General features: G+C 35.9%; 2 protein-coding genes across 2 annotated transcripts; one reads left to right on the top strand and one right to left on the bottom strand.

Moving 5' to 3' along the window:
• The first annotated feature begins 17 nt into the window (after positions 1-17).
• LOC116174453 (F-box only protein 11) lies at positions 18-14,252 on the top strand. The gene is made up of 9 exons (XM_031492372.1): positions 18-150; positions 3,833-4,150; positions 4,198-4,348; positions 4,649-4,859; positions 4,907-5,081; positions 5,132-5,356; positions 7,168-7,412; positions 7,539-8,794; positions 12,506-14,252. Exons 1-9 carry the CDS (start codon positions 54-56, stop codon positions 12,633-12,635), a joined length of 2,808 nt encoding a protein of 935 aa, XP_031348232.1. The 5' UTR covers positions 18-53; the 3' UTR covers positions 12,636-14,252.
• Positions 14,253-14,658: 406 nt separating this feature from the next.
• Positions 14,659-23,778, bottom strand: LOC116174454 (probable 2-oxoglutarate dehydrogenase E1 component DHKTD1 homolog, mitochondrial). Its single transcript, XM_031492373.1, has 17 exons — positions 23,510-23,778; positions 23,329-23,452; positions 23,105-23,273; positions 18,859-19,078; positions 18,651-18,812; positions 18,422-18,603; positions 18,153-18,374; positions 17,899-18,056; positions 17,714-17,849; positions 17,534-17,665; positions 17,366-17,486; positions 16,159-16,455; positions 15,908-16,110; positions 15,742-15,862; positions 15,502-15,690; positions 14,835-14,920; positions 14,659-14,784 (listed from the first exon to the last, which is right to left on the bottom strand). The coding sequence occupies exons 1-17, from the start codon at positions 23,640-23,642 to the stop codon at positions 14,680-14,682; spliced, it is 2,760 nt and encodes a 919-aa protein (XP_031348233.1). The 5' UTR covers positions 23,643-23,778; the 3' UTR covers positions 14,659-14,679.
• Positions 23,779-23,844: the final 66 nt, after the last annotated feature.

The following is a 23,844-nucleotide window of genomic DNA, read 5'->3' as shown; positions in this document are numbered from 1 at the left end:
TAGTGTTTCCTTTGTTTAGCAGTCGATTTTTTATAATTTGTGTGGTGGAAAAGATGCCGAGCGCCTCATTTACGGCCTCCAGGTCGTATGTAAGGAGATCTCGAAGAAAAGGCGCAAACAGAATCCCCACACCTTCTAGAACAACGTCTGGTAAGTCGAACTGATCATGCTAAAAAGTTATACCGTGCCTCGGCCCGAATAAATAATCACCTCTTTAATGTATTCTCACCCACAATTTCCCTTTCGTTTCAAGAAATTTTACGGGGAAACGACAATTTTATTTTACTAGTTGAAAAAATCCTCGAATTTGCTATATTCAATTGGTTAAAAGTCGCACAAAAATAATAAAAATAAGACAGCCCACATAAGAGATAAATATACACAAATAACCTAAATTACTTGCTGACAGATTTAAATTGTTAGAAAAGTATATTGGATGTACCTAAAGTCTAATGTTAATGAAAATTTTTAGAAAATGAAAGTGTAAAATTGCAATTGCCATTCGAAAGTTTCACTTTTAATTAAGTCCGGAATTACTAAAACTGGAGTACTTGATTGTTCAAATATGCCATTTAACATCACAGTGAGAATTTTGTTTTGCAAATGTGTTCATACTGGGGTAACGAAACATCACTTACGCACCTATTCGCCTAATTACCAGGGAATACAATACTTTTAACCTACGTTCAAAGTGTGTCGAATTTATGATGTGCACTGTACTATTCGATATTCAATTCGCGTCACCACTTACACTCATAACAGCCCAAACTGTAAATCCTGTGTCATTAGGGAAAGATGGTTGTACTCGTGATACTTGACCATCAATAATGGTTGTTGGTGTGTTATCTTCCTATATTAGGTATTAAGTTTAGCGATCTATCTAATCTTATTTTGAACTGTTGTTCAATTAATTTGTTTTAATAATAGAATGTTGGTCCCTTAAGCAGATATGCAGATCTGTTTACGAAATTAGATAACATTGTAAACAACTAATTGATGTGCTTGTGAAAGTAGACTCAGAGTTTGAGCTGCAAAATTCACGATACCATCCATCCATTGCCATTTGTATTGGGATTCAGTTTTGTGAGTGTTTAGATGATCACTATTTGCCTTACTTGAACAGCTGTGTTGCCAGTACAAATGTTTAGAGAACAGCTGTTCTCTTTTGACATCTGTGGTGAATGAAGGACCACTCACGTGCGCATGCGTAGAATACAAGGTGAAGTGCGCGTAAAGATGCGCATGCAGAAATACGTAACGATAAACCATATAACAAATGCAGTAATGAAGAAGGAAAACATGGTAGGTAGGTCCAGGTAAGAAAATTACAGTGATACTCAGTTCTGCCAATTATTTAATGCATTTGAATGTGATATCTACACATAGCGTCTGGTATATTGCTTGTTAGGATTCCACTCGTCAAAGTTCCATTTGACATGATCTTTACTATTTCGATAGTTTAGTCTGGATCTGTAGAAATATCTTCATCAAGGTACATTTGGCAGGTACTACATGTGACTGTAGGAACAATCCCCGTCTATTATGACTACATATTTACCATCTTTACTATGTATCATATTATATTCATTTGTTCGTCTATGTGTATGAGTTTGATTCAGGATTTAAGCGAGGGTTTAAGACAAAAAAGATCTATCTAAATCACATTGCATTGGTGATGTCAAAACATTATTTCGTTTTCGCTTTATCTGCACAAGAGTTGTGCACAATTTAAACTTGTTTTGTTATGGTTGCCATTATCTTTATTCGATTATTTGAGAGTTTATACCTGAAGACGAGGTCATGTTGTCCTTGACAATAATACACTCGGCGTAACAGAGATAATCACAACCATAAAAAAATAGGTTAGCACTATATTGAAGGGAAAAAATAAATGCAGAGTGTAGCTAAATATCAAAACCATCACATAAGTGGAACCATGGAACCACGATAATCGTCTGCCATTATTATTTCAATGCGTACTACAAGTAATGTCCAGTTTCATGAGTAGGTATCGTATGAAATGATGCAATTCCCCAGTTCTAGGAGGAAGACAATGATTTTGATTACAAACCGCCTTCAACTAAATTGAAGACTGTTACATTGACATCAACATAGTACTGCAAACAGTAGGACAAGGTAGGTACCTACAGCCATAAAGAAATAACAACACATTATGGTTTACAAATCTACTTTTGTTTATGTATTGGTTATTTTTAAACAAAAGCGGTCGTTACCCCACACCATCAGAGGAAGAAAATGATGCATCTAAAATAAACCCCTAAAGAGCATCTAAAAAAGCGGCAGAGCACCTTGGTGTGACCCTACGGGGTCGTTGGATTTGACCCATTTTCAATTAATAGGCTTATTACTTGTATATAGAGCAACTGTGCAAAGTTTGAACCAAATCGGTCCAAGCGTTAGACAGTTATCGTGTTCACGGACAGAGCTGGGTAAAGCACTCTGAGAAAGTGCTTCAAGCACCAAGCACTCGCAAACAGTACTTGCAAGTTCCAAGCACTAAGCCCTTTGGATTTAAAAAGTGCTTGCAATTACCAATTACTCTTAAAAAGTAATTTACAATGACAAAGCACCAAGCCTTTTACAACAAGCCTTCCAAGCACTGTGCTTGTACACAAAAGGCTTGCAAGCACTTTAGTGCTTGCAAGCACTTTATTGCTCGAAAGCACTTTAGGACTTGAAAACAATGTCTGGCTTATTGAAAGTGCTTTCAAAGCACTCTGGGGTTTAAAAGCACTTTGGGGATCGATACAGCAGATTAGGCTGAAGGTTGTCCGCTCAAAATAAAAGCGATATAAACATTTCCCCTCTTAGAATGAAGGTAATACAAATACAAACATATTTACCTATTTGAGAAAAAAAACTGGTCAAAGTCCTCGTTTAAATTGAAGGGCCTTCAGCGCATTTTTGGGTGGCAGATCAGTATTCTATTAAAACACCGAGCACAAGAACAAGCAGTGACCGAATGACAATGAACTGCAGTCTAACAAAATGAGAACTGATATGACTTAAAATGATAAATCAGCGATCTAATAAACGCAATAGCAGGTACGCGCCGCAGGCGATTAGAGTTGCACCTACCCCACTCCGTACTGGGCGAGAAGAAAAATATGACGGATTTGAGTGCTTGCAAGCCCTAAAACCCGCAAAGTGCTTGCAAGCACTTCGAAAGTGCTTGCAAGCACTTCGAAAGTGCTTTCAAGCACTCTGGTAGTGCTTTCAAGCACTTCAAAATGTCAACCAATCACTTCGATTACCAAAGCACTTTTAAAAAGTAATTGCAAGCACCAAGCCCTAAGCCCTTGTTTTAAAAGTAGTTCAAGCACTGTGCTTGCAAGCACTCAAAGTAATTGTAGTAATTCGCAAGCACTTTTCATGCAAGCACTACCCAGGTCTGTTCACGGACACCATCGACTCCCCTATAAAGCTTGCATCGTTTTGCTCTGCCACTTAATAATTGGAACATCATGGACTTACTGCTCCTTATCCTTACCTATGATCTCTTTCTGGCAGGTGATGCATGTTTCAATGGTTTCTCAAAACTCCAGCATCTTTCTTCTCCACTGCAGAAAATGATAGGGCTTTCCTTTTATGGTTGTATCAGACAGACATTGGCTGCTTACTTTTCACCAGAACAGACAACGCCTGAGTTCTCTTTGTACAACAATCATTCATTAAACAATGGTACAACCAGTATGCAATTACACATGGGCTAGTCTAATAAAAACCACAAAGTTTATTTGAATATATATATATAGTGGATATATCCTGTAAGTTGTGCAAAATTAATGACGAATCTGTGTTAACGTTTCAGCTGAACCATGTGAACCTTCCTGTCCAGTTCCCAATCAAAACATTCCAGCTCTATCAACAGCCGCCCCTGGTTCCGGGGGCACTTCGGCAGCTGCTCCTGGAACCAGTGGAGGTGCTGTACCAACACATCATTCCCCGTACGATTTAAGAAGGAAATCGCCTTCCCATCACGAGTGTGGTGCAGGTCCGAGCACTAGTGCGGCTACCGCTGGTTCGCCAACTTCACCCGCTGCACCCACGACATCGGCACAAGGTTACACATCAGCTATGTTACCAGCTCGTAAACGTCCCCGAAGAACTTGCTCGGTTTCTTACGAAAGTAATATTAAAAATATACAATTATCGTTTATTACATAGTGTTTGTAGCTTGCACTAATACAGCAGCTCATTACTTACAATATGAATTACCTGATGAGGTTTTACTCACTATCTTTAATTATCTGCTGGAACAAGACCTTTGTCGTGTTAGCCAAGTGTGTAAACGATTCCAGTCGATCGCCAATGACACCGAAATTTGGTATGTAGAAAATCACTGCTTTTGTATTGCTTTTTGAATTTTTTGTTTCCATTTTACAATTTCTTTATAATAGGTTACATTTTCTGTGTTTAATATTTAAATTAACCAAATAAACTTATTTCAACCTCACATCCCTGCAATTATTACTTTTATTTGCGATTATGTCTTTTAGTGTTTGCTTAATTGTTGTTTTCTTCTATCCACAATTTTAAAATACTAAAACGATTTTTAATGATTTGAGAAAACAACAAAACCAATTCATCGAAGATCAAGTCATGATTATTTTAATACTGCTTTTAGGAAACGTTTATATCAAAGCGTCTACGAGTATGACTTGCCCCTATTTAATCCAGCACCGCGGACTTTCGAATTTGTCAGCCCGGAAGAATCGGATTTGCCAAATCCGTGGAAGGAATCGTTTCGGCAACTTTATCGTGGTATTCATGTCCGGCCCGGGTATCAAGATATGCAATTTCGTGGTCGCAATTTGTGTTATTTCAACACTGTTCAGGTAAAGCTCCCTCGTCGTTTCTTTTTACTATAAGTTTACCACCATAGAGTGCTTTGGATTACGCAGACGAGCGTAGTGGTAGCAATAATATAACTGGTACTACTTCCAACACTTGTAGTGGTGATACATCTGATAGTAGCAGTCAGGGGGCTTTAATTTTTCTTCACGCCGGCACTTATAGAGGGGAATTTCTTGTTATCGACTCTGATGTTGCCATTATGGGTAAAATTGTTAATTGTAATTAATTAAAAATGTTTACCTATTCTCCTTAGGAGCTGCTCCTGGCAACGTAGCAGAATCGGTAATCTTAGAACGAGAGTCCGAATCTACTGTGATGTTTGTTGAGGGTGCAAAGCAGGCGTATGCCGGTCACTTAACTCTTAAGTTTTCTCCCGATGTTACGTCGACAGTACCGCATCACAAACATTACTGCCTTGAGGTTGGAGAAAATTGTAGTCCTACGATTGACCATTGTATTATACGTAGTACCTCTGTAGGTAAGTGGGCGAATTTATTCATTTTCTGTCAGATTTTCGTCGTAACACTTTACTTACTTAAATATCTTCGTAATGTATGTAAAACACCCTCATTGATTAATACATATACAGAGGAAATAAAAAAATTTAGATTCTCAGGATGTTCACGAGCGGCTTACACTTATCATGTCGATGGGATGCTTTTGGTTAAATTGCAAGGAGTTACTTTAGTAGTAGCTGTTTTGCCAATGTGTGTAATTTTGTTATTTTCTAGTTCTGCAAGATTATCAGACGCTGGTCTAACCGTGAGGACGGAAAACTTGTAGAAAATAATTCCCCCCTTTCTTCTCAAGTTGTGTTTCACCACTGTTAGATTCTTCCTTTTGCTCATCACACATCAAGGATGATATTAAAAAAGTTCACATTTTTGAATTTCTTTAATTTCTTTAAAAACTTCTAATGTTTTTGAATTGAATCCATTAAAAAAGTGAGATTAGGTCCGATACATTTTTATCTGACCTCGTATACTTCTTTTGAAAACGGCAGATTAGGCATCAATCATTACAAAAAACATTTTTGATAATTTATTTAAAATAGAAGTTATAGGCTTTCATAAAAAAATCGAGAACTGCAACTTTTGCCCATATAACAAAAAAAAACAATTTCGAGGGTAAATACACAAGAGCTTGATTTTTAATCGGATAATTTTATTTTTACACGAAAGTTTTGTTGCAATGGAAAAAAACTATGCTTTTGATCGAGACTTTTTTCTAGGAGGCAACAAAATTTGCGTGAATTAAAAATAAAATTATCCTGATTTAAAACCAAGATGGAGTGTATTTTAGGGAGATTAATACAAGACAGTAAATCGCACAGCCACTATATTTTACGAATTCCTGCAAGAATTTTTATCGCTGATAAAAAGCTACCTAGCTTTTAATCACTTAAAAAATCGTCTGATTGGTTAGAATTTGAACAACCACCGAGCTGATTGGTCGAATATTAATGGGGTGTATTAATCAACAGTAATAACCTAAGTGCATAAAAATAGCGGATTAAATTTTGGGTGGAAAATTGACGAGAAGTATTTCTTCTTAGCAAAACAATTTGACGAAAAACGACAAAATTTAATCAGGCTATTTTTAAGCATTCGGGATATTCGGCATGATTGTTTCCTGAATAAATATTCACAGCAGTTTCAAGATTTACAAAAGAATTTGCACAAAAAGTCAAAACTGGACTGTGAGCGAGAGATAATTCGAAACTACCACATTAGGTAGACTTGTTTGAAGTGACCGTTTCATATCTTTGATATTTGAAACTAATAAAATCAGAAGCGATAAAATTTTGACAATAAATAATGGATTTCCAATATACCTACAAACGTAATGATTATTGTTTGACCATACAAATCAAGTACATTTTTTTTAGTTGTTCATTAGAGGTATAGTTGTCTTATTTTGGCCTCTTCAGTTCCATATTTGGTTATCATGAACTTGAACTCATGGAGAATGTTATTATGTCTTTGATGGAACCAGTTCAGTGGGTCTTGTAGGACCATTGCAATTTTCTTCTTTTGTTCAATGTGTTTATGCGATGGCTTATTTGAGAGCTTGATCTATTATGCAGCTTGCAAAAGGGGAGACTATCTAAAACGCCAGTGTTTTTAGACCGCGAAAACGACTGACACTGCAGTACTGTGCTCATTTCGCAGTCACATAGACTCAATGCAGTCTCACAGCATAACGCCGACATAGTAAACCCCCCCCCCCCCTTTGTTTATGAAGTTATAACATAATGAAAAATCTAATCTGTACAAAATATACTTACAGTTGGAGCCGCCGTTTGCGTAAGTGGTGTCGGAGCAAATCCCCTAATTCGCCATTGCGATATTAGTGACTGTGAAAATGTCGGCTTATATGTAACGGATTACGCTCAAGGGACTTACGAGGATAACGAAATAAGTCGCAACGCACTCGCCGGTATTTGGGTAAAAAATTATGCCAATCCCATCATGAGAAGAAATCACATTCATCATGGACGAGATGTAGGCATATTTACCTTTGACAATGGTTTGGTAAGTTTCTGTTGCGATATTATTTTCTGTGACGTGTATTCTGACAAGTTACAAGGTGGGCCATTTTTGTCACATCTAACGGAGTAATTTTTACATTGTGTTTAACTTATAATAATTAATTTGTAGGGCTATTTTGAAGCAAACGATATTCACAACAACAGAATTGCTGGGTTTGAAGTGAAAGCGGGAGCAAATCCGACAGTAGTGCACTGTGAAATTCATCATGGACAAACTGGTGGTATTTATGTTCACGAAAATGGTCTCGGGCAATTTATCGACAATAAAATACATTCGAATAATTTCGCGGGTGTCTGGATCACGTCTAATAGTAATCCGACGATTAGACGGAATGAGATATATAACGGTCATCAAGGTGGTGTGTATATATTTGGTGAAGGGAGGGGTTTAATAGAACATAATAATATATACGGTAATGCTCTTGCGGGTATTCAAATTCGGACCAATAGTGATCCTATTGTTCGACATAATAAAATACATCACGGACAGCACGGCGGAATATATGTGCACGAAAAGGGGCAAGGACTCATTGAGGAGAATGAAGTGTACGCGAACACCTTGGCAGGAGTGTGGATAACTACGGGGAGTACCCCTGTGTTGCGGCGGAATCGCATTCATTCAGGCAAGCAAGTGGGAGTGTATTTTTACGATAACGGTCATGGTAAATTGGAAGACAATGATATTTTCAATCACTTGTATTCGGGTGTCCAAATTCGAACAGGTAGCAATCCTGTGATACGGGGAAACAAGATATGGGGCGGGCAAAACGGTGGTGTATTAGTGTATAATGGGGGTTTGGGATTATTGGAACAAAATGAAATATTTGATAATGCAATGGCAGGTGTTTGGATTAAAACGGATTCGAATCCAACTTTAAAGCGTAACAAAATTTTTGACGGTCGTGATGGTGGCATCTGCATTTTTAACGGAGGTAAAGGTATTTTGGAGGAAAACGATATATTCCGAAACGCTCAAGCTGGTGTTCTAATTTCTACACAAAGTCATCCGATCTTACGGAGAAACCGAATTTTTGACGGAATGGCTGCGGGTGTGGAAATTACCAACAATGCTACGGCGACATTAGAATTTAATCAAATCTTTAATAATCGGTTTGGTGGTCTGTGTCTCGCTAGTGGTGTACAACCGATCGTGCGGGGGAATAAGATTTTCAATAACCAGGATGCCGTGGAGAAAGCAGTTGCTAATGGACAGTGTTTATATAAAATATCTAGCTACACATCATTTCCCATGCACGATTTCTATAGATGTCAAACATGCAATACAACAGATCGTAATGCAATATGTGTGAACTGCATCAAGACCTGTCACGCAGGACACGATGTGGAATTTATTAGGCACGACAGGTAAGAAATGCTATTTCACCCAACTAAGTGAGTATGATTTAGAAACTGGGCCAGTTGTACCACGGTAGTTCAACCTCAGTTCAGTTGCTTGAGCCAATGAACAAATTTGATTGAGTTAAAATTTTAAAATTCTCCAATCTTGTGTCTTAATTAAAATTATGTCAGTCAACTGACTTGATGTTGCACTACATTTTGCAATTAACTCTTAATTATCACTATTGTTATTTATGTGACATTTGTTCACATATGTTATTTGGTCATACATGAACATGAAAGTTGGATAACTAAGAATACTTTAGTTGCCAATTCAAGAGTGTTTTCTCAATGTCCTACATTTACATGATTTAAGAGGTCTTGGTCATGTAACCCTGGTCTGTCAGGGCTTTGAGCATTTATTGCTATAAAACGTGTTATCCGCTACACATACACAGGGTGTGATCAAAATATGAACGAAATTAAAGGCACTAAACATGATATTTTTATTTCGTCATCTGCAAATTTAAATTTTTTTAGAGCATTGAGCCCTGAATGTAATATAAAATGATATTGATACTCATATCACAGCAGGGGGTTTGAGTGGAAATGTATACAGAGTAGGTACCCCAAAGGTATGGAATAATGGGTCTAGTCTGTAGGTTTAACCAGAAATCGTTAAAGCACATGGTACTCCTTGTTGTGGTATGGTCTATAGTATAGGCTAATTCAATTCAGTTTAGAGAGAGACAGGCTATTAGGTGGATGAGATACTTGACGAATAGATAAATTTAATTGCCAATCTGTGTAGCTCAGATGAGTATGTTTTTAGCTCTAACTTTGGCTACAAGGGTTGTGGGTTCGAATCCCAGATAAAGCATGACTGTGATTGTAGTGGGGTGAGTGGGACAGTAAATATGAATTAGCCAGCACTCCGTCCACTATAAAATAAGGTCAATGATAGCGGCCAGAGGTGTAATGTGTTGAATTCCATTCCAGATAAAGTATATATTTTATACACTGTGTCCAAGATAAGGCCCAGCTAGCAATTTAGGTGTCTGCAACCTGAGGCAAAAGAAATTCGACCAAAGTAGGTGGAAATTATGTAATGTTTATGTTGAATAGGTGAAAGTAAGTATGTTACCTATTAGGCACTGGTGACATATTGGTGAAATAAACTCTTATTAGGATGCAACAAACTATCGTAGTGGTAAATGGTCATCTAATAGGTGAGGTACGTTAAAATTACCAATTAAGGAGTGGCATATACCTAACTTTGTATCACCTAATAGGAGCAGTAGGTAGAAGGACCTTATTTGTGCCAATTTGTAACGTAACTAAAGGGACGCTTGTTACCTAATTGGTAATATATTCGTTCCATGACTTATTAGGTAACTTTGTTCACGTCATAAATATAATCTAATAGGACATATAGGCCAAAGTCAACAAAATGACTAAATAGGAATAGAAGAAAATTTCATAGACACCTAATAAGAGAATACAGTTACTTACATTTCGACCAATAGGTTGAAATGACTTGAATATTTCACCATTAAGTTTTTTCGACCTATTGGTCGAAACGACAGATCACCTATTTAGTAGCATTTCACCAAAATAAATATATTTCACTCGAGTAAAATAATGGCGCGAAAGTGCCGGTCTGTTTCAACTATAATCTGTTCACCCAACAGATGCAGTTAAGCAACTCCCAATAAATTTGGGCCAATGTAATAACAGACCCGTTTCACAGTCACAAAATTATAAAAACCGGGAAATTTAAAATCGCATGTCACATTGTACGACGAAGTTATTAAGTGTTTTGTTTTGAATATTGATCTTTGAACACACAGCAGTACATAGTTTCAAATTGTTTATTAAGTTTAGAAAGATTATTTTGTTCGTATAAATGAAATTAACGGCAAATTGAGGCAAGACAAATACAAAACGCAGTGACAGGTTTGAGGTTAAGGATGTCAATTCAGATGCGACAATTGTAATTGGAAGCAAATAGTTGCGTGTGTTAAAGGTTTTGAAAATTCGGCCAATTAAAAATGTTCATTTAAATTTGCCGGGATTTTTTCGGAGGAGCTTTACTGCATCTGTTGGGTGAAGAGATAATAGTAGGTATCAATGTCGACCTAAACAATAGGTAATAGGTTGTGAATCCCTGGTAGTAGGTTACAATCATAAGTTGTGTTGCTAACAGGTGTATTAATCTACCAAAAGAAGTTACATGTGCTCCTAATAGGTGTCGATTTAGTGAACGTAGGTGCAGTTTGGTGTTCGACTTACACTTAATAGGTTGGTTTAGTTAGTTAGGTCGAATTCCCAACATACTGAGTTACGATTACACGTATTAAGTATACGGTATACTTAAACAGACCACCAATAAGTATATAATACGGTATTTACATGAATTTGTTACAATTAGGTGTATAAAAATTGGTAATATTGTACACCAATTAGGTAATAGGTATCAAAAGTAGCTTGTTCTTCACCAACTTGAGGTCGAAAATATAGGTGCAAATTAGGGTATTCTACTTATTAGATTAATATAACGAGAAGGCAGACATATTTATTGGCTAGCGTAGATGGCCGAAATATCATCATACATGTTTTTTAGCATTAATGAATAAATATGTGTTATACAATTAAAATATAATTATATTTAGGTATTATTAATGATTGTATGTTTGAATAAAATACTTAAACTGCCAAAAATGTACAACTATTAAATGAAAAACGAATAATTATTTTTTTATTATTTTTATAATAGTTATTTTAGAGGGGCTTTGTGTTTTTTGAAGGCAGAAGATATATGTTTGTCATAGAAAATGCATTCGCACGAAATATTTCTACACAGAAATCATGAAATTAAACATATTCAATATTTTACATATAATAGGTAATTTGTCTGACATGACGCCAGCCATAAAGTTCATAACAGTATTCTTATTTACTGTAGGTACTATTCTTTAAAAAGAGAGGACAATAATGAAGTATGGTTATAAGTTCAAAACGACATGTAGAAAATAAGTAATCCGCCAAGTCGATTCGACGTAGACAATTACCTAATAAGGTGTCTAGACACCTAACACCTATTAGTTAAATCACACCCTATCACACTTATTTCTCACATCGAATCGACGTGTCAAAAAACACCACTTAAGTCGATTCGACGTCGAATTTATGTTATACTGCACTTATTGAAATTGGTGTCGTTACTTATTTGAAGTCGAATCGACGTCGAATGATACCTCAATTGCTCGCTGGGGGATTCTTATCATAGGGATCAAATTAGACAATGTAAACGATGAAGAGAACCCCTACCTTTTTTATTTCTGGACATATAAATAAATGAAATGTACAGTTACATTAAACAACCCAGTTTTATGCGGTAACTATAAATGAGTCTGTAGACCTGATTAATTGAGTCACAGGGGAGTGAATATTATCTGTTCTAGTTAAAATAAATTCATTATTAAGCCTAATATAAATAAATTTGCTGGGTCTATGTAGGCAAATTTCTCCCAAAGGAGTATTAATTTCAAATCTGATCTTTTTTCTTTAGAAATTTTAATGTAATTCTTTTGAAAATTCATTATCCAACTTTCTGCAGCATGCGAATGTGTTTAAGAAAACAGCCTATTTTAATTGTGAATCACTATCATATTGCTCCACATTATAAATACATTATTAAGGATAACATATTATCTAACTGACCACTTTGTATTATAGGTTCTTTTGTGATTGTGGCGCGGGAACTTTAACAAATCAGTGCCAGTTGCAAGGTGAACCGACTCAGGATACAGACACTTTATACGATTCTGCAGCTCCTATGGAATCTCATACTTTAATGGTTAATTAAGTGGTATTCGTCACACTTTTCGTTAAATAGGACATTATTAATTGTAAAGTGATACAAATGTGCGCAGTGTTTTTAAATTTCAAACTTAATTAGTATCTAGTGTAGCGCTTATGCACACGTTTAAAAAAATCGCGACTGATATTGAACATTTTTTTTTTGTAGTTGTTAGAGACAATCATTGCAGGCTTCCACATTTGTCTTGGTTTAGTGTAAAAATGATTCAAATAACGTACTTTGCATTTTGAATACCATCCCTGGTAATTTTGCGCTTGTGAACTTATTTTTACGATTTTATGTAAGTAAATGTAACATGTACCGACAAGAACTAATGAAAAAACCTGAACCCAGTAGTCTTCTCATTTAATAATTATTTTTGAGTGTTGCTTTGAAACTTCATTAAAAGAACAAAAATTTGTTCTTTAGATATCTCAAAATTATTGAACGCTGAACACTGGGGGATGTTTATCTTTTCAATGTAGTCCATTTTTTATGATCGTTTTCAATTGTTTTCTGAGAAGCTTTATTGTCAGTGATACACTCATAATCGTAACATGCGATTCAAATAGTGAATTTTAGGAATAAGTAAACGGTTTTATTATAGCTAAAGCGTTTTTGTATAATAAATCGCCAACCCAGCCAAGTACGACACATAAAATGTATAGTAAATACTAGATAAGTATTTTTAATTGTTTTTAATTAATACACGGTTAAAAACCCCTATTGATTGTAATCCATTTAAGCTTATTTTTATTAAATGTAGATTAGTTATTTATTATTTTTTAAAAGACTCGTTCATTAATGTAACTTTCCAAATATTTATAATTTGTTGAAATTTATTGTTAGATTTTACCCACTTTTCTTTTGCTCAATTTGTTTCCCTTCGTTATAAAATTATTGTTGGAAAGTTACACAGGTTGACGGAAAAGGGTTACATATGTTTCAAAAATAGTTCCTAATAATGTCTGTTCTCTGTGTGTTATGTTCAAATGAACACTTTGTTTGCATATGTTTTTTTGGGTGGGTTTAAAAGGTGAAGTTGTGCATGGTGGGTATCGGACGGCCATGCAGATGAGCAATTTTAATTTGTAAGAAACCTGTAAAAAATATCATTGTTCGCTTTGAATATGGCCACTGATACACACTTGCATACCTACTTGTTAGAAATTTTATCATGCTCCTACCAATGTGATCGACTAAATTTGTTGGTTACTCACCACTGCCGAATAATACATATATGGCATATGTAAACATCATACAAATTTTAATTCGCAATTACACCTCACAAGATGAATGATGTCTGTCGTTTAATTTTTACGTTACGACATTTTAGAGCTTTAAAAATAGTAATTGTAAATAAGTAGGATATTGAGAGTTAATTGTGTGATACTGTCACTAATGTTAAGAATTTTATGGGTGTGTAGAATGCAATATTTTAATCGGTCAGTATTTTATTTCACGAGCTACTTTTGTTTTCGTATCGTATAGCATTTGCATTGCGTACTAAGGTATTATATATACATATATGAAACACTAATTTTAATGTCACGTCTTTATAATTTATTCCGACACACTTAAGGTGCCATGTACCCGTAAGAACTACTTGTATGGCTATAAAAACATAATTCTTGCCTCACTGTAAACGTTAATGTTAATGTTCAAATTAGTTTGGAAGGATCGTTTAATTTTGTGATTAAAATTTTAATGTAACTGGTCACTGAACGGCTAGGCATCTAGAATAAGGTTACTATTTATTTGTAATTGATTCATTGGTGAGAATTTGAGAGCCTAATCAGTTTTAAGTGCTTCTTTGATTCGAATATGACTGTAATCCATGTATATCATATTGTAACATATGTCTTTCTACGATTATACTAATTCTAAATCTAGGTACCATAGGTTAAGTTACATATAACAATTGGTCAGGCTTGTAGATCAATCTGACTTCATTAGTAGCATTAGCACATTGTATTGTACTGTGTACATTATTATACAAAAATATATGGATAAAATGAAAGGCGACAAGTTTATGCTAGAGATTTATTTGTTACATTTCAAATGGTCGGGTAATAACATGTTGTACTTGCTCTTGGTGCCACTTTCCAACACCAACTGCGGGTGTAGGTAAAGTGTCACGACCACAATACTTCAACTGAAATAACATTATTAGTTTATGCCTTTTTTTTGTGATTATAACTTTACCTTTTTGCCGATTAAGTAGTCGAACCTTGGTTTCAAAAAACTCCATGCGCCCATGTTTCTGGGTTCTTCTTGACTCCATATGTAATCTGTAACAAGCATTTATAAATTCATACTCCAGTTGAACATTGAAATTCATTTGAGTCTACATTTCAATCGACCACGGTAGGATTTATATCTCTTAAACAAATGGGTCAATTAAAACATAATACGGTTATACAATGCGTAAAATTTAACTCCGAATGTAATTAAAAATGTTGTTTAGAAATAAAAGTTATAGAAGACATTCAATTTTCATACTTTGATTTTTCATCAGCATCCAATGCTTGTAACAAAAATCAAAGCAAGCTGATCGTATAAAAGTTGAAAGTCTACCATATCTGTCAAGCTGATATGTCTAAGATGTGATTGAGTTTTACACGATTTACTGATTTTAAAATTGTCTCGTGCTGATGAAAAAATTAAAGTAGGCTGATTTGTATGAAAATTCATTTTTGTTATATTTGCAAAAATAAACATGCTTTACTCTTGACGAATTTTTAGAATTCGGAATTTTGGTCATATACACCTTATGTGTATTCAATCCGTGGACACACTGTACATGAAAAAAAAGAGAAAACATTGAAAAAGGTTTGTCTCAAATGGGATAGCAATGAATGTATAGACAAACCTGTTGCATTTGGAAATTTCTTGATCTCTTCTTGCAGTTGATAAGTGGGAAACGGGCAAAAGCTTTCAATTCGTATTAAAACCACATTCTTTTTTCCCATTTTGTTTTGTTGCTCCTTTAGAGAATAGTAATGTTTACCGGAACAGAAAATAATTTTGTCCACCGCCAAATGCTCTGATATTGTTTCTCCTAGGGCCAGAAAAGTATATATCACAAGTCAGTATTCACTAATGCCTATACCTATTACTGGTCGGAAAGTTGTGCCATAAGTCATATCATCGATACTGGAGGTGGCAGCTGGAAGTCTTAACAGAGTTTTTGGCGCAATTATAATAAGGGGTTTTCGATAGTTGCGGACCATCTAAAATGACTATTTGTAAGGTTGTTATGCTACCAAGCATTGTACCTGTCTGCGTAACAAATGAAAATACTGTGCCGGTGTGCTAGGTTGACAAATTTCTATGTTGACATTATCGCCATCAATTTCATTTTCTTTCGAATCCGATAACTGTAGAAACCTCTCTATCCTGGATGAACTGTGCTCTGGACCGGCTCCATCATATCCATGAGGTAAAAGTATAACAATTCCTGTGCTCCATAACCATTTTGCTGGAATTTTCCGATTAATATTTAAACATAGACAAACCGCATAAGTACCTTCTCCGCTTGCGATTAGAGTATCGAAAATTATCTGTGCCCCATTGAAGAAGTCGCCAAACTGCGCCTCCCAGATAATTAAATTTTTTGGATTTTCCACACTCATACCGTATTCAAAACCTAAAACGGCCTCTTCAGATAAAATACTGTTGGCCACCTCCAAAAATCCAGTTTGTTGCGAATGTATTTTGTTTAATGGGATGTGAATGTTGTTCGTCTCTTGGTCGACGAGCATAATGTGGCGATGAGAAAATGTTCCTCTTCCTACATCTTGGCCACTTATTCTGACATTGTATCCTATGAACAAAAAAATTGTGTGAATTGCTTATTAGCATTATTAATTAATAAGTAATAGATAATCAGATTGTTTTTTAAAAAATATGTGATCATAGTGCTCAGCGATCAGGAAATTAGATAGCGAATAGTATTCAAAGGTGTTTTGAAAATAGTTATTTAATTTTCATTGCGCCATGATCTATTGCTGTGGCATGCAGGATGTCCCGACTGCTATTTCCGATACTTAAACCGAAATTACGTTTTAACAACAGGTATTTTTCTTCACTACGGGGTGGCTTGCTCTCATCTTCGTCATTTTTTCAGCTAGAGAAATAGCGCCCCCAATACTTTACACGACACTACACTAGACTACAACCTAAGAAGAATAGGCCGGAACCAGTACACAAAATATTGCAAGAAAATATTAAAATATCTATAAAGACTACTGCCCTAAATCCAAGCTCAGCCAGGCCGGATCGACAACCACCGGGTGGAACAAAAAACAAGAAAAGGTAAAATGGGAAGTCTGATTGTCTGTGTATTGATGTGTTTGACACCGTTAACCTTTTGTTTGAAATCGTTGACTTTTTTTGTTGTGAATTTGTGCTAAATGTTTGTGTATGCTCTGATTACATGGTCTTGGCCCAAAGTTGCATTTATAAATTTTGATCATTCTTTTCAACATGTGGAAATTATCGAATTGTTTGATGTATGTATGGACTTATATTGTTTGTAAGCTAATACGTTTCGCCTTGAAGAGATGGTCTCGGGGTGGAAAATAACTGTAACCACATTAATTATGACAACTAATGCCCGGATTGTTATTGGCAAGATTCTGCCTGACAAAAACTCTTTGGTTTAGAATCTCTATGCGAGATATGAATTGCGATTTACTGACAAAAAATAGTTTGAGTAACATAATACTCCTTACCTTCGTACAATAAAGAACCAAAAGCTAGCGCTTCTGCAGTGGCCCAATCAATATTCGATCGTTGCGTTATCTTCGAGAGTCTTGATTTGATGTAGGTTTTTTGAAGATGTGGATGTATTTTCTTAAATACCGAGTCAAATACTATACAACAATGTAATTCATACTTACAAAATCAGCAGGATACTCCACCGACTTTTGTCCGATCATGCTTAACAAATCACTGTGAACACCTGTATCCCATGTCGTTATGATATCTTGTGCTTGATTGTAGTCATTCCATTGATCTTTGAAGCAGGGATCCTACAATAATAACTTAGTGATCATTAATCAAATTGGTTTCACCATTACATCGGCTTCGTAAGTTTCCGCGCTTGAGAGTTCATTTGACAACCACGAGTAATGCTGATTGGTTATCTCGTCGACCATGTCCTTTGTCAAAACTCCTTCGTTTATTAAATACTCCGAATATTGATCAGGAACAGTTCTATTAAACAATTACGATAATGTTCCTCAAATTTGAACGCAAAAATTACCTCCTAGAGCGAATAATTTTATATAGCTGAGGGTTGGTAAATGTGGGATCGTCCATTTCGTTATGTCCCCATTGTCGATAACAATTCATATCCACAAAAACATCTTTTCTAAACTTTCTTTGATATTCCATTGCAATTCTTGTCGCTTTAAGGACAGCCTAAAGAAAATAGCGTGTTCACCATTCTACTATAGGTCGAAGAGCTTATAGAGTAAACTTTTGATTTAGGTTTGCACCATGTGTATATGAAATTACCTCAGGATAGTCTCCATTCACATGTAAAATTGGTGCTGATAACATCTTGGCTAAGTCAGTGCAATACCTCGTGGAACGTCCTGTATCTGAAGGAGTAGTAAACCCTACTTGATTATTAACTATAAGGTGAATGGAGCCACCTACTTCGAAATGCGGGACATTACTTAATTGAAGACACTCTTGATTTATACCCTGCCCTGCAAAAGCGGCATCTCCATGAACCTAAATGAATAATGGTAAAATATGATTTAACAGCGAAAAGTCTGTACTTGTATGTTCAGGATTTTGTCACTCCATCTTCTGGAAGGTGAGTAATGGCCATCTTGAACGCTCATTTGTTTCGCTCTAGTTTTACCCATCGATACTGGATTGACAACCTCCAAATGTGAAGGATTGTATAACATAGTAACATGCAACGCTGTATTCTTAATGTTCAAGTTGGTGGATGATACTAAAGTAGAGCTACAGTACTTGATCATTGATATGAGCCTCACTTACTGCAGTGGCTAAGCACATCTCCAGTAGCCTTAAACTTAGCCGGAAAATCAGGCAAACCTTTCAATTTGGCAAACATCTTTACGGGTTTAAAATCGAGCATCCCAGTCAACAGATTTAAACGACCTCGATGGGGCATTCCTATCACAACTTGTTCCAAGGAATCTACAAACCTCACTTTCAAACCAAACCCGGCCCGATTAAAACTTACCTTGTGCGGAAATTTGAAAGACCTCGTTGAAAAATGCCATCATACTTTCGGCACCTTCACCTCCATACCTTTTTAGTCCGGGAAATTTATTTGCCAAAAATTTATCGAACGTTTGAGATTTGATGAGATGGCACGCTAATTCCAGTCTTTCATTATTATTCAAAACCTCATGATTAAGTTCTTCGATCCTGGTAGAAAACCATTCGATTTCCTCTTCAGTCTGTGCAGTTCAAGATATAAGACTACTTGCATTTATCACCAGGTATAAGCAGTCAAAAAAGTGCCAGAAACGTACTCAATTAGCATGGTCTATAATCTGTCTTCATTTTTCATGTTGCAAAAATGCTTTCAGCGACGTTTTTTACATTGGGCTATTATGAACAGCACGCGGAAAAGTGATGTAAGATATACCTACAGAATTGTATCATAATACCATTTCCTATTCCTTGACCTTCGAATGCGTTACAATAATTAATTTTGATTTGAAATTTACGGGTTTGAGAAGCTAATTGTTTTGTTTCTGTCTGTCAAAAGTAACACATCTAAATAATAGGAATATTTTTTGGTAACGTTGATCGATAAGCGATACTTGAACTATGGAAGAGTTGAATGGCAATTATGTAGACGTGGTGTTAGCAATCGAAATGGCGCGAGGAATGCCCATCCTGGAGCATCCACTAAAAATTGTGGTCAACTTTAATGGTCGACCATTAGAAACAGATTTGTTTATTTCGAAACAAAATTTAGCTTTCAATACCGAGCTTGCATGGGAAGTCGAGAAAAAGGTACTGAGAAAGATGCGAACGAACAATATACCGCTCAAAGTGGAGCTTCAAATGGTTGACGATCATGGTTGCAAAGATCGGGTAGGACTGATCTTACTAAGTGCACGCAGTGCAAATATCATTACGCGAGGTTTCCGGTCCGAAATTCCGTTTAAGTGGTGGAAACTTGTAGGAGTACCAGCCAAGCTCCAACGTTGTCAGCCTGAATTGCACATGTCATTAACAATCCGCGATTTGGATTTTAAGGAAGATTCTTCCTATTCATGTGTGTGGCAGGAATCCGACAAGCGCCCTTTCGATTCGAATCTACATGGGTGCACAGAACATATGTTTGATAACTCCCATAAAAATGAAGATAATCAACGAGTTGCTGATACTGTGGTGTATTTAAGAGGAGATTCAGAACTTCCCTATTTGTCCATACCGCGCGAATCCAATGAGCACCCCTGTTTAGATCCGCATAACTCCACAGAAGATATTTTCACCTACTTACATGTTGGCGATGCTAACCAAGGAGAACAAATAAATGCGGACACTGTGTTGACCTGCGTTAAAGAACCTTCAGAACTTTTCAGTTTAGATTCACATGAGTGCACAGAAGATACCTTTGATGATAACCAAAGAAAACTTATTGCCATTGATGGCGATGATAAATCCAAACCCTTACTTCTCAGGTTAACGGATCTGGCCGAACAAACAATTCCAAAATCGCAACCATCTGACCGCCATTCTCCACAATCAGATGTAACCATGGAATCCTCCAGAGCAACACAAAGTTTGCGGTCTATTCGACCAAAAGTCAAAAAAGCAGCCGTGGCTTTTCAACAATACTGCTTCGATCTTAGAGTTCATAATATTTCATTCAAAAACTGCTTTAAATCGAAGATCATCGGGATTACATTCAGGCATCCGAAAGAGACGAGTGAAATAATTGCCAACTGTCACACTATCAAAGGAAATATTACATTAAAAGACGCGAGATGTAAACTCATTTTTATTTCAACTGAAGCTAGTGTTCAAAAATTGGTTTACGCATGGCCTCCCAAACTGTTTTTGACCGATGAGACTGGACAGCCCTTGACAGAAGAACTAAATATTTCCACTTTCAAGACAAATGAGTATCTAACCGAGTTCAAGGCAATAGGAACACACGATACGTTCGCCAACATAAGTATAACAATGTGCTTAGACGAGTGCGAATTTTCAGATCATTCGAAGCACAATGAGTTTTTATTGCCTCCACCACTTTTGGACGAATACATTGTGATTCGGGAATTATGCGAGCTTCAAGCTTGGAAGGATGCGCAGACACAAAGAGCTCGGCGTACTAACGATTTAGAATTTTTGAACGAGTTGGTAATATTTCACGAAGACTGGTATAACGGCGAAGAAAATCAAATTGAAGAAAAGCTGGCCATAAATGCACGCAGGTGTGAAACTCTGACTTTGGAATTGGAGAATGCCATGGATGCTCTGCATATCAAAAGCGCACTAGAGTCAACTGACGGAAACATGGAGAAAGATACATTTTTTGATTCTGAGAAAATTGCCCTTATTTCCACCATGAGCCAATTAGAATATGAAAATAGCAATTTGAAAAACACGATTGAAAATCAAACCGTTGCCTTAAAGGAGACACATCAAACTACTCTTACAATAGAACAAATTGCCATAATATTGGAACAGATACGTGATTTTCAAGAAAAAATTAAAGGCGAACAAAAGGCAACAATATACTTAAAGGAAAAATGGAAGAAAATTGTGCGAGAAATTCACGATTTGAAATCTCAGAAGGAAAAACGAAAAGAAGAAATGCAAATCTGTGTAAGGTGAAGGTCAAAATTGAAAATGATGTGTAGGAAAGTTCGTCTAACTTTATTTCCTCTCAAACTAACGAACTCTTCTCGCGAATGGATATAATTCATAGCCGAGTGAGTGCCATAAAACATCCGAGTACCTACCCACATCCAAGTATAGCATCCAAAATCTTCCATGGAACTACAGGTATAAAAGGCGCACTGTGATATGTGGTGTAATAATTAGACTTTATGGGCATGAAATGAATGCCTTCGTTTAGCACGCGTTGGAGAATCTTAACATAGTGTCAGTGATTTAATAACAATTAAAGTTATAAGTAAGTACTATATTGTCGTTTTCTGGTACTTACTACAACCATTGAATAAAAATTTGTTATTCAATGCTACGACACTATATTATACTTTATTTCTAGAGGGTGTTAAAACATATGTCTATGTTTTAACAAATTGGGTTGTAGCGGGAACTAAAACAATCATTTTTTCCAAATAAACAAAGGATTCAAAATTATTCGGACAAGTAAAGCCAATCTCTTAGTAAAATTTAAAAATATATATTATTAAATATATTATATATTGACATATATTTTTTATAAATCAAATATATATTAAATATTCAACTGTTAAAGACGTCATATACAAAAACAGCCTTCTTTAATTTCAAATAGACAGAACTGGAAAAATTTGTTGATTTATCATTTTAATGTTACTTTCTTGTTTTAAATTTAATCGGTATTTGTTTAATTCGTTTATGTAATTGTATTTGTTGTATATTTAGTTTGTATGTAAATTTAAAACAGATTGTTCCTTTCCTAAGAAGCGCGAATGGTTTACACCGAACTTACGAGAGCCACATGCAGTAATTTTTTTAAATAAGAAATATTTATAAAGGACACTCATTGTTACTCTTGAAGGCTTTGGGAGTGTATTAGACTACCTCACCAATCGCACCGGTCAATGTATTAACACTGATGCTATTATTTTGTTCACAACTCTATTTAATCACATAATCAACTCACTGCGGATAATAACTTTTCCACGCGAGCTGTCAAACTAATTCATTTTAGATAAAAAAATTACCCCGTTGGATTAAAATGTACAAATCACATCATGTGAGTGTTCTCAGTTAAGCCCAAACGGAGTTTTTCGATAAACAAATTTACTGTACACAGACAGACAGGCAGGTGTACAAAGGAAAATCGAGACATATCTTAATACTAATTTTTGTGGCGGTTGTAATTTGCGTATTACAGGTTGGTGGAATTGCCGCTTCGCTTCTACTCACCTGTAATATGCACTATTACAACCTTATGATGTAATACATTCACATTCATAGCGTGTTGCTACTCATTTGTTGTTCGATTCATAGCTGCTAGGGGGCTCAGACCCTTCATCTGCCACTGGCTTTAGCCACGGCTCAAAAGAAATTTATGCCTGTCGTGTCACCACACACCACAAAATATTCAATTGCGTATATAAACGTCTGTTGCACAACAAAAGTTAATCGCTGCTTTCCAAAATCGCTGAAGGTACCTAGCATATTGAAGTAACTCGTTATGAAACAAGACGTGATCAATTCGAGTAAAAGTTCACAAACTTCACTACGTTTGTGGCACGTTTAAGATAGTTTAATAAACAATGAATTACTTGCAAATGTAAAAATTCCGTACTAATGTGACTTCCATACACAAGCTTTAAGAATTCCATAGCCTCTGCAACGGTCCCTTCCTTTTGTCCATTATGAATGATCCCCCTAAATGAAATCTTGTCAGACGCACTGAGTCCATATCTTTGAGGAGTCAGCTCTTGTATTTCACTAAAACACAGATTTAGTAGGTGTGTTTATTAACAAGCCACAAGTAGGTACTCACCTTAAAGGTGGAGTAAACGACACAGGATTGGTATCTGCAATTAAATGGCCAAATTGTCTATAGGCAGTTACAAATCTGTAAAAATTACTCTCCTGAAATCTTTGCTGCACGACATCTTCTGGTACTACAATTATTTATCATTGATTAAAGCAAAACAAGTGTGTTGTAGGTGTATACTTACAACAATACTTTGTCTCGGTACTTTGCCGGTAGCCAAACGCACCATCGCTATGGTAATTTCTCAATGCGTTTTGTTTTAAATGTTTAACGAGCGCAGATTGCCGTACGTATAAGCGGTATAAATTTAGATACATTTTTATTTTTAACCTACTTTACATTATATGTTACGCCTCGACAAATGGCAATGAAGTGAGTTGACCTCCAATATCAACATGGATATACAATTATCGTTTAATTGGTGACATACTGCTTTATTTTAATCGTTTTATCGGTTACTGTAACCAGATAAGGAAATTCACTTATCTAAGTAGATTGCTCCTTGCATACAAGGGGCCA

The sequence above is a fragment of the Photinus pyralis genome, unplaced genomic scaffold, assembly GCF_008802855.1.
Source record: "Photinus pyralis isolate 1611_PpyrPB1 unplaced genomic scaffold, Ppyr1.3 Ppyr1.4_LG6, whole genome shotgun sequence".
NCBI classification, from domain to species: domain Eukaryota; kingdom Metazoa; phylum Arthropoda; class Insecta; order Coleoptera; family Lampyridae; genus Photinus; species Photinus pyralis.
Note: the sequence above shows the minus strand (reverse complement) of the source record. Positions and strands in the feature narration are given on the sequence as shown.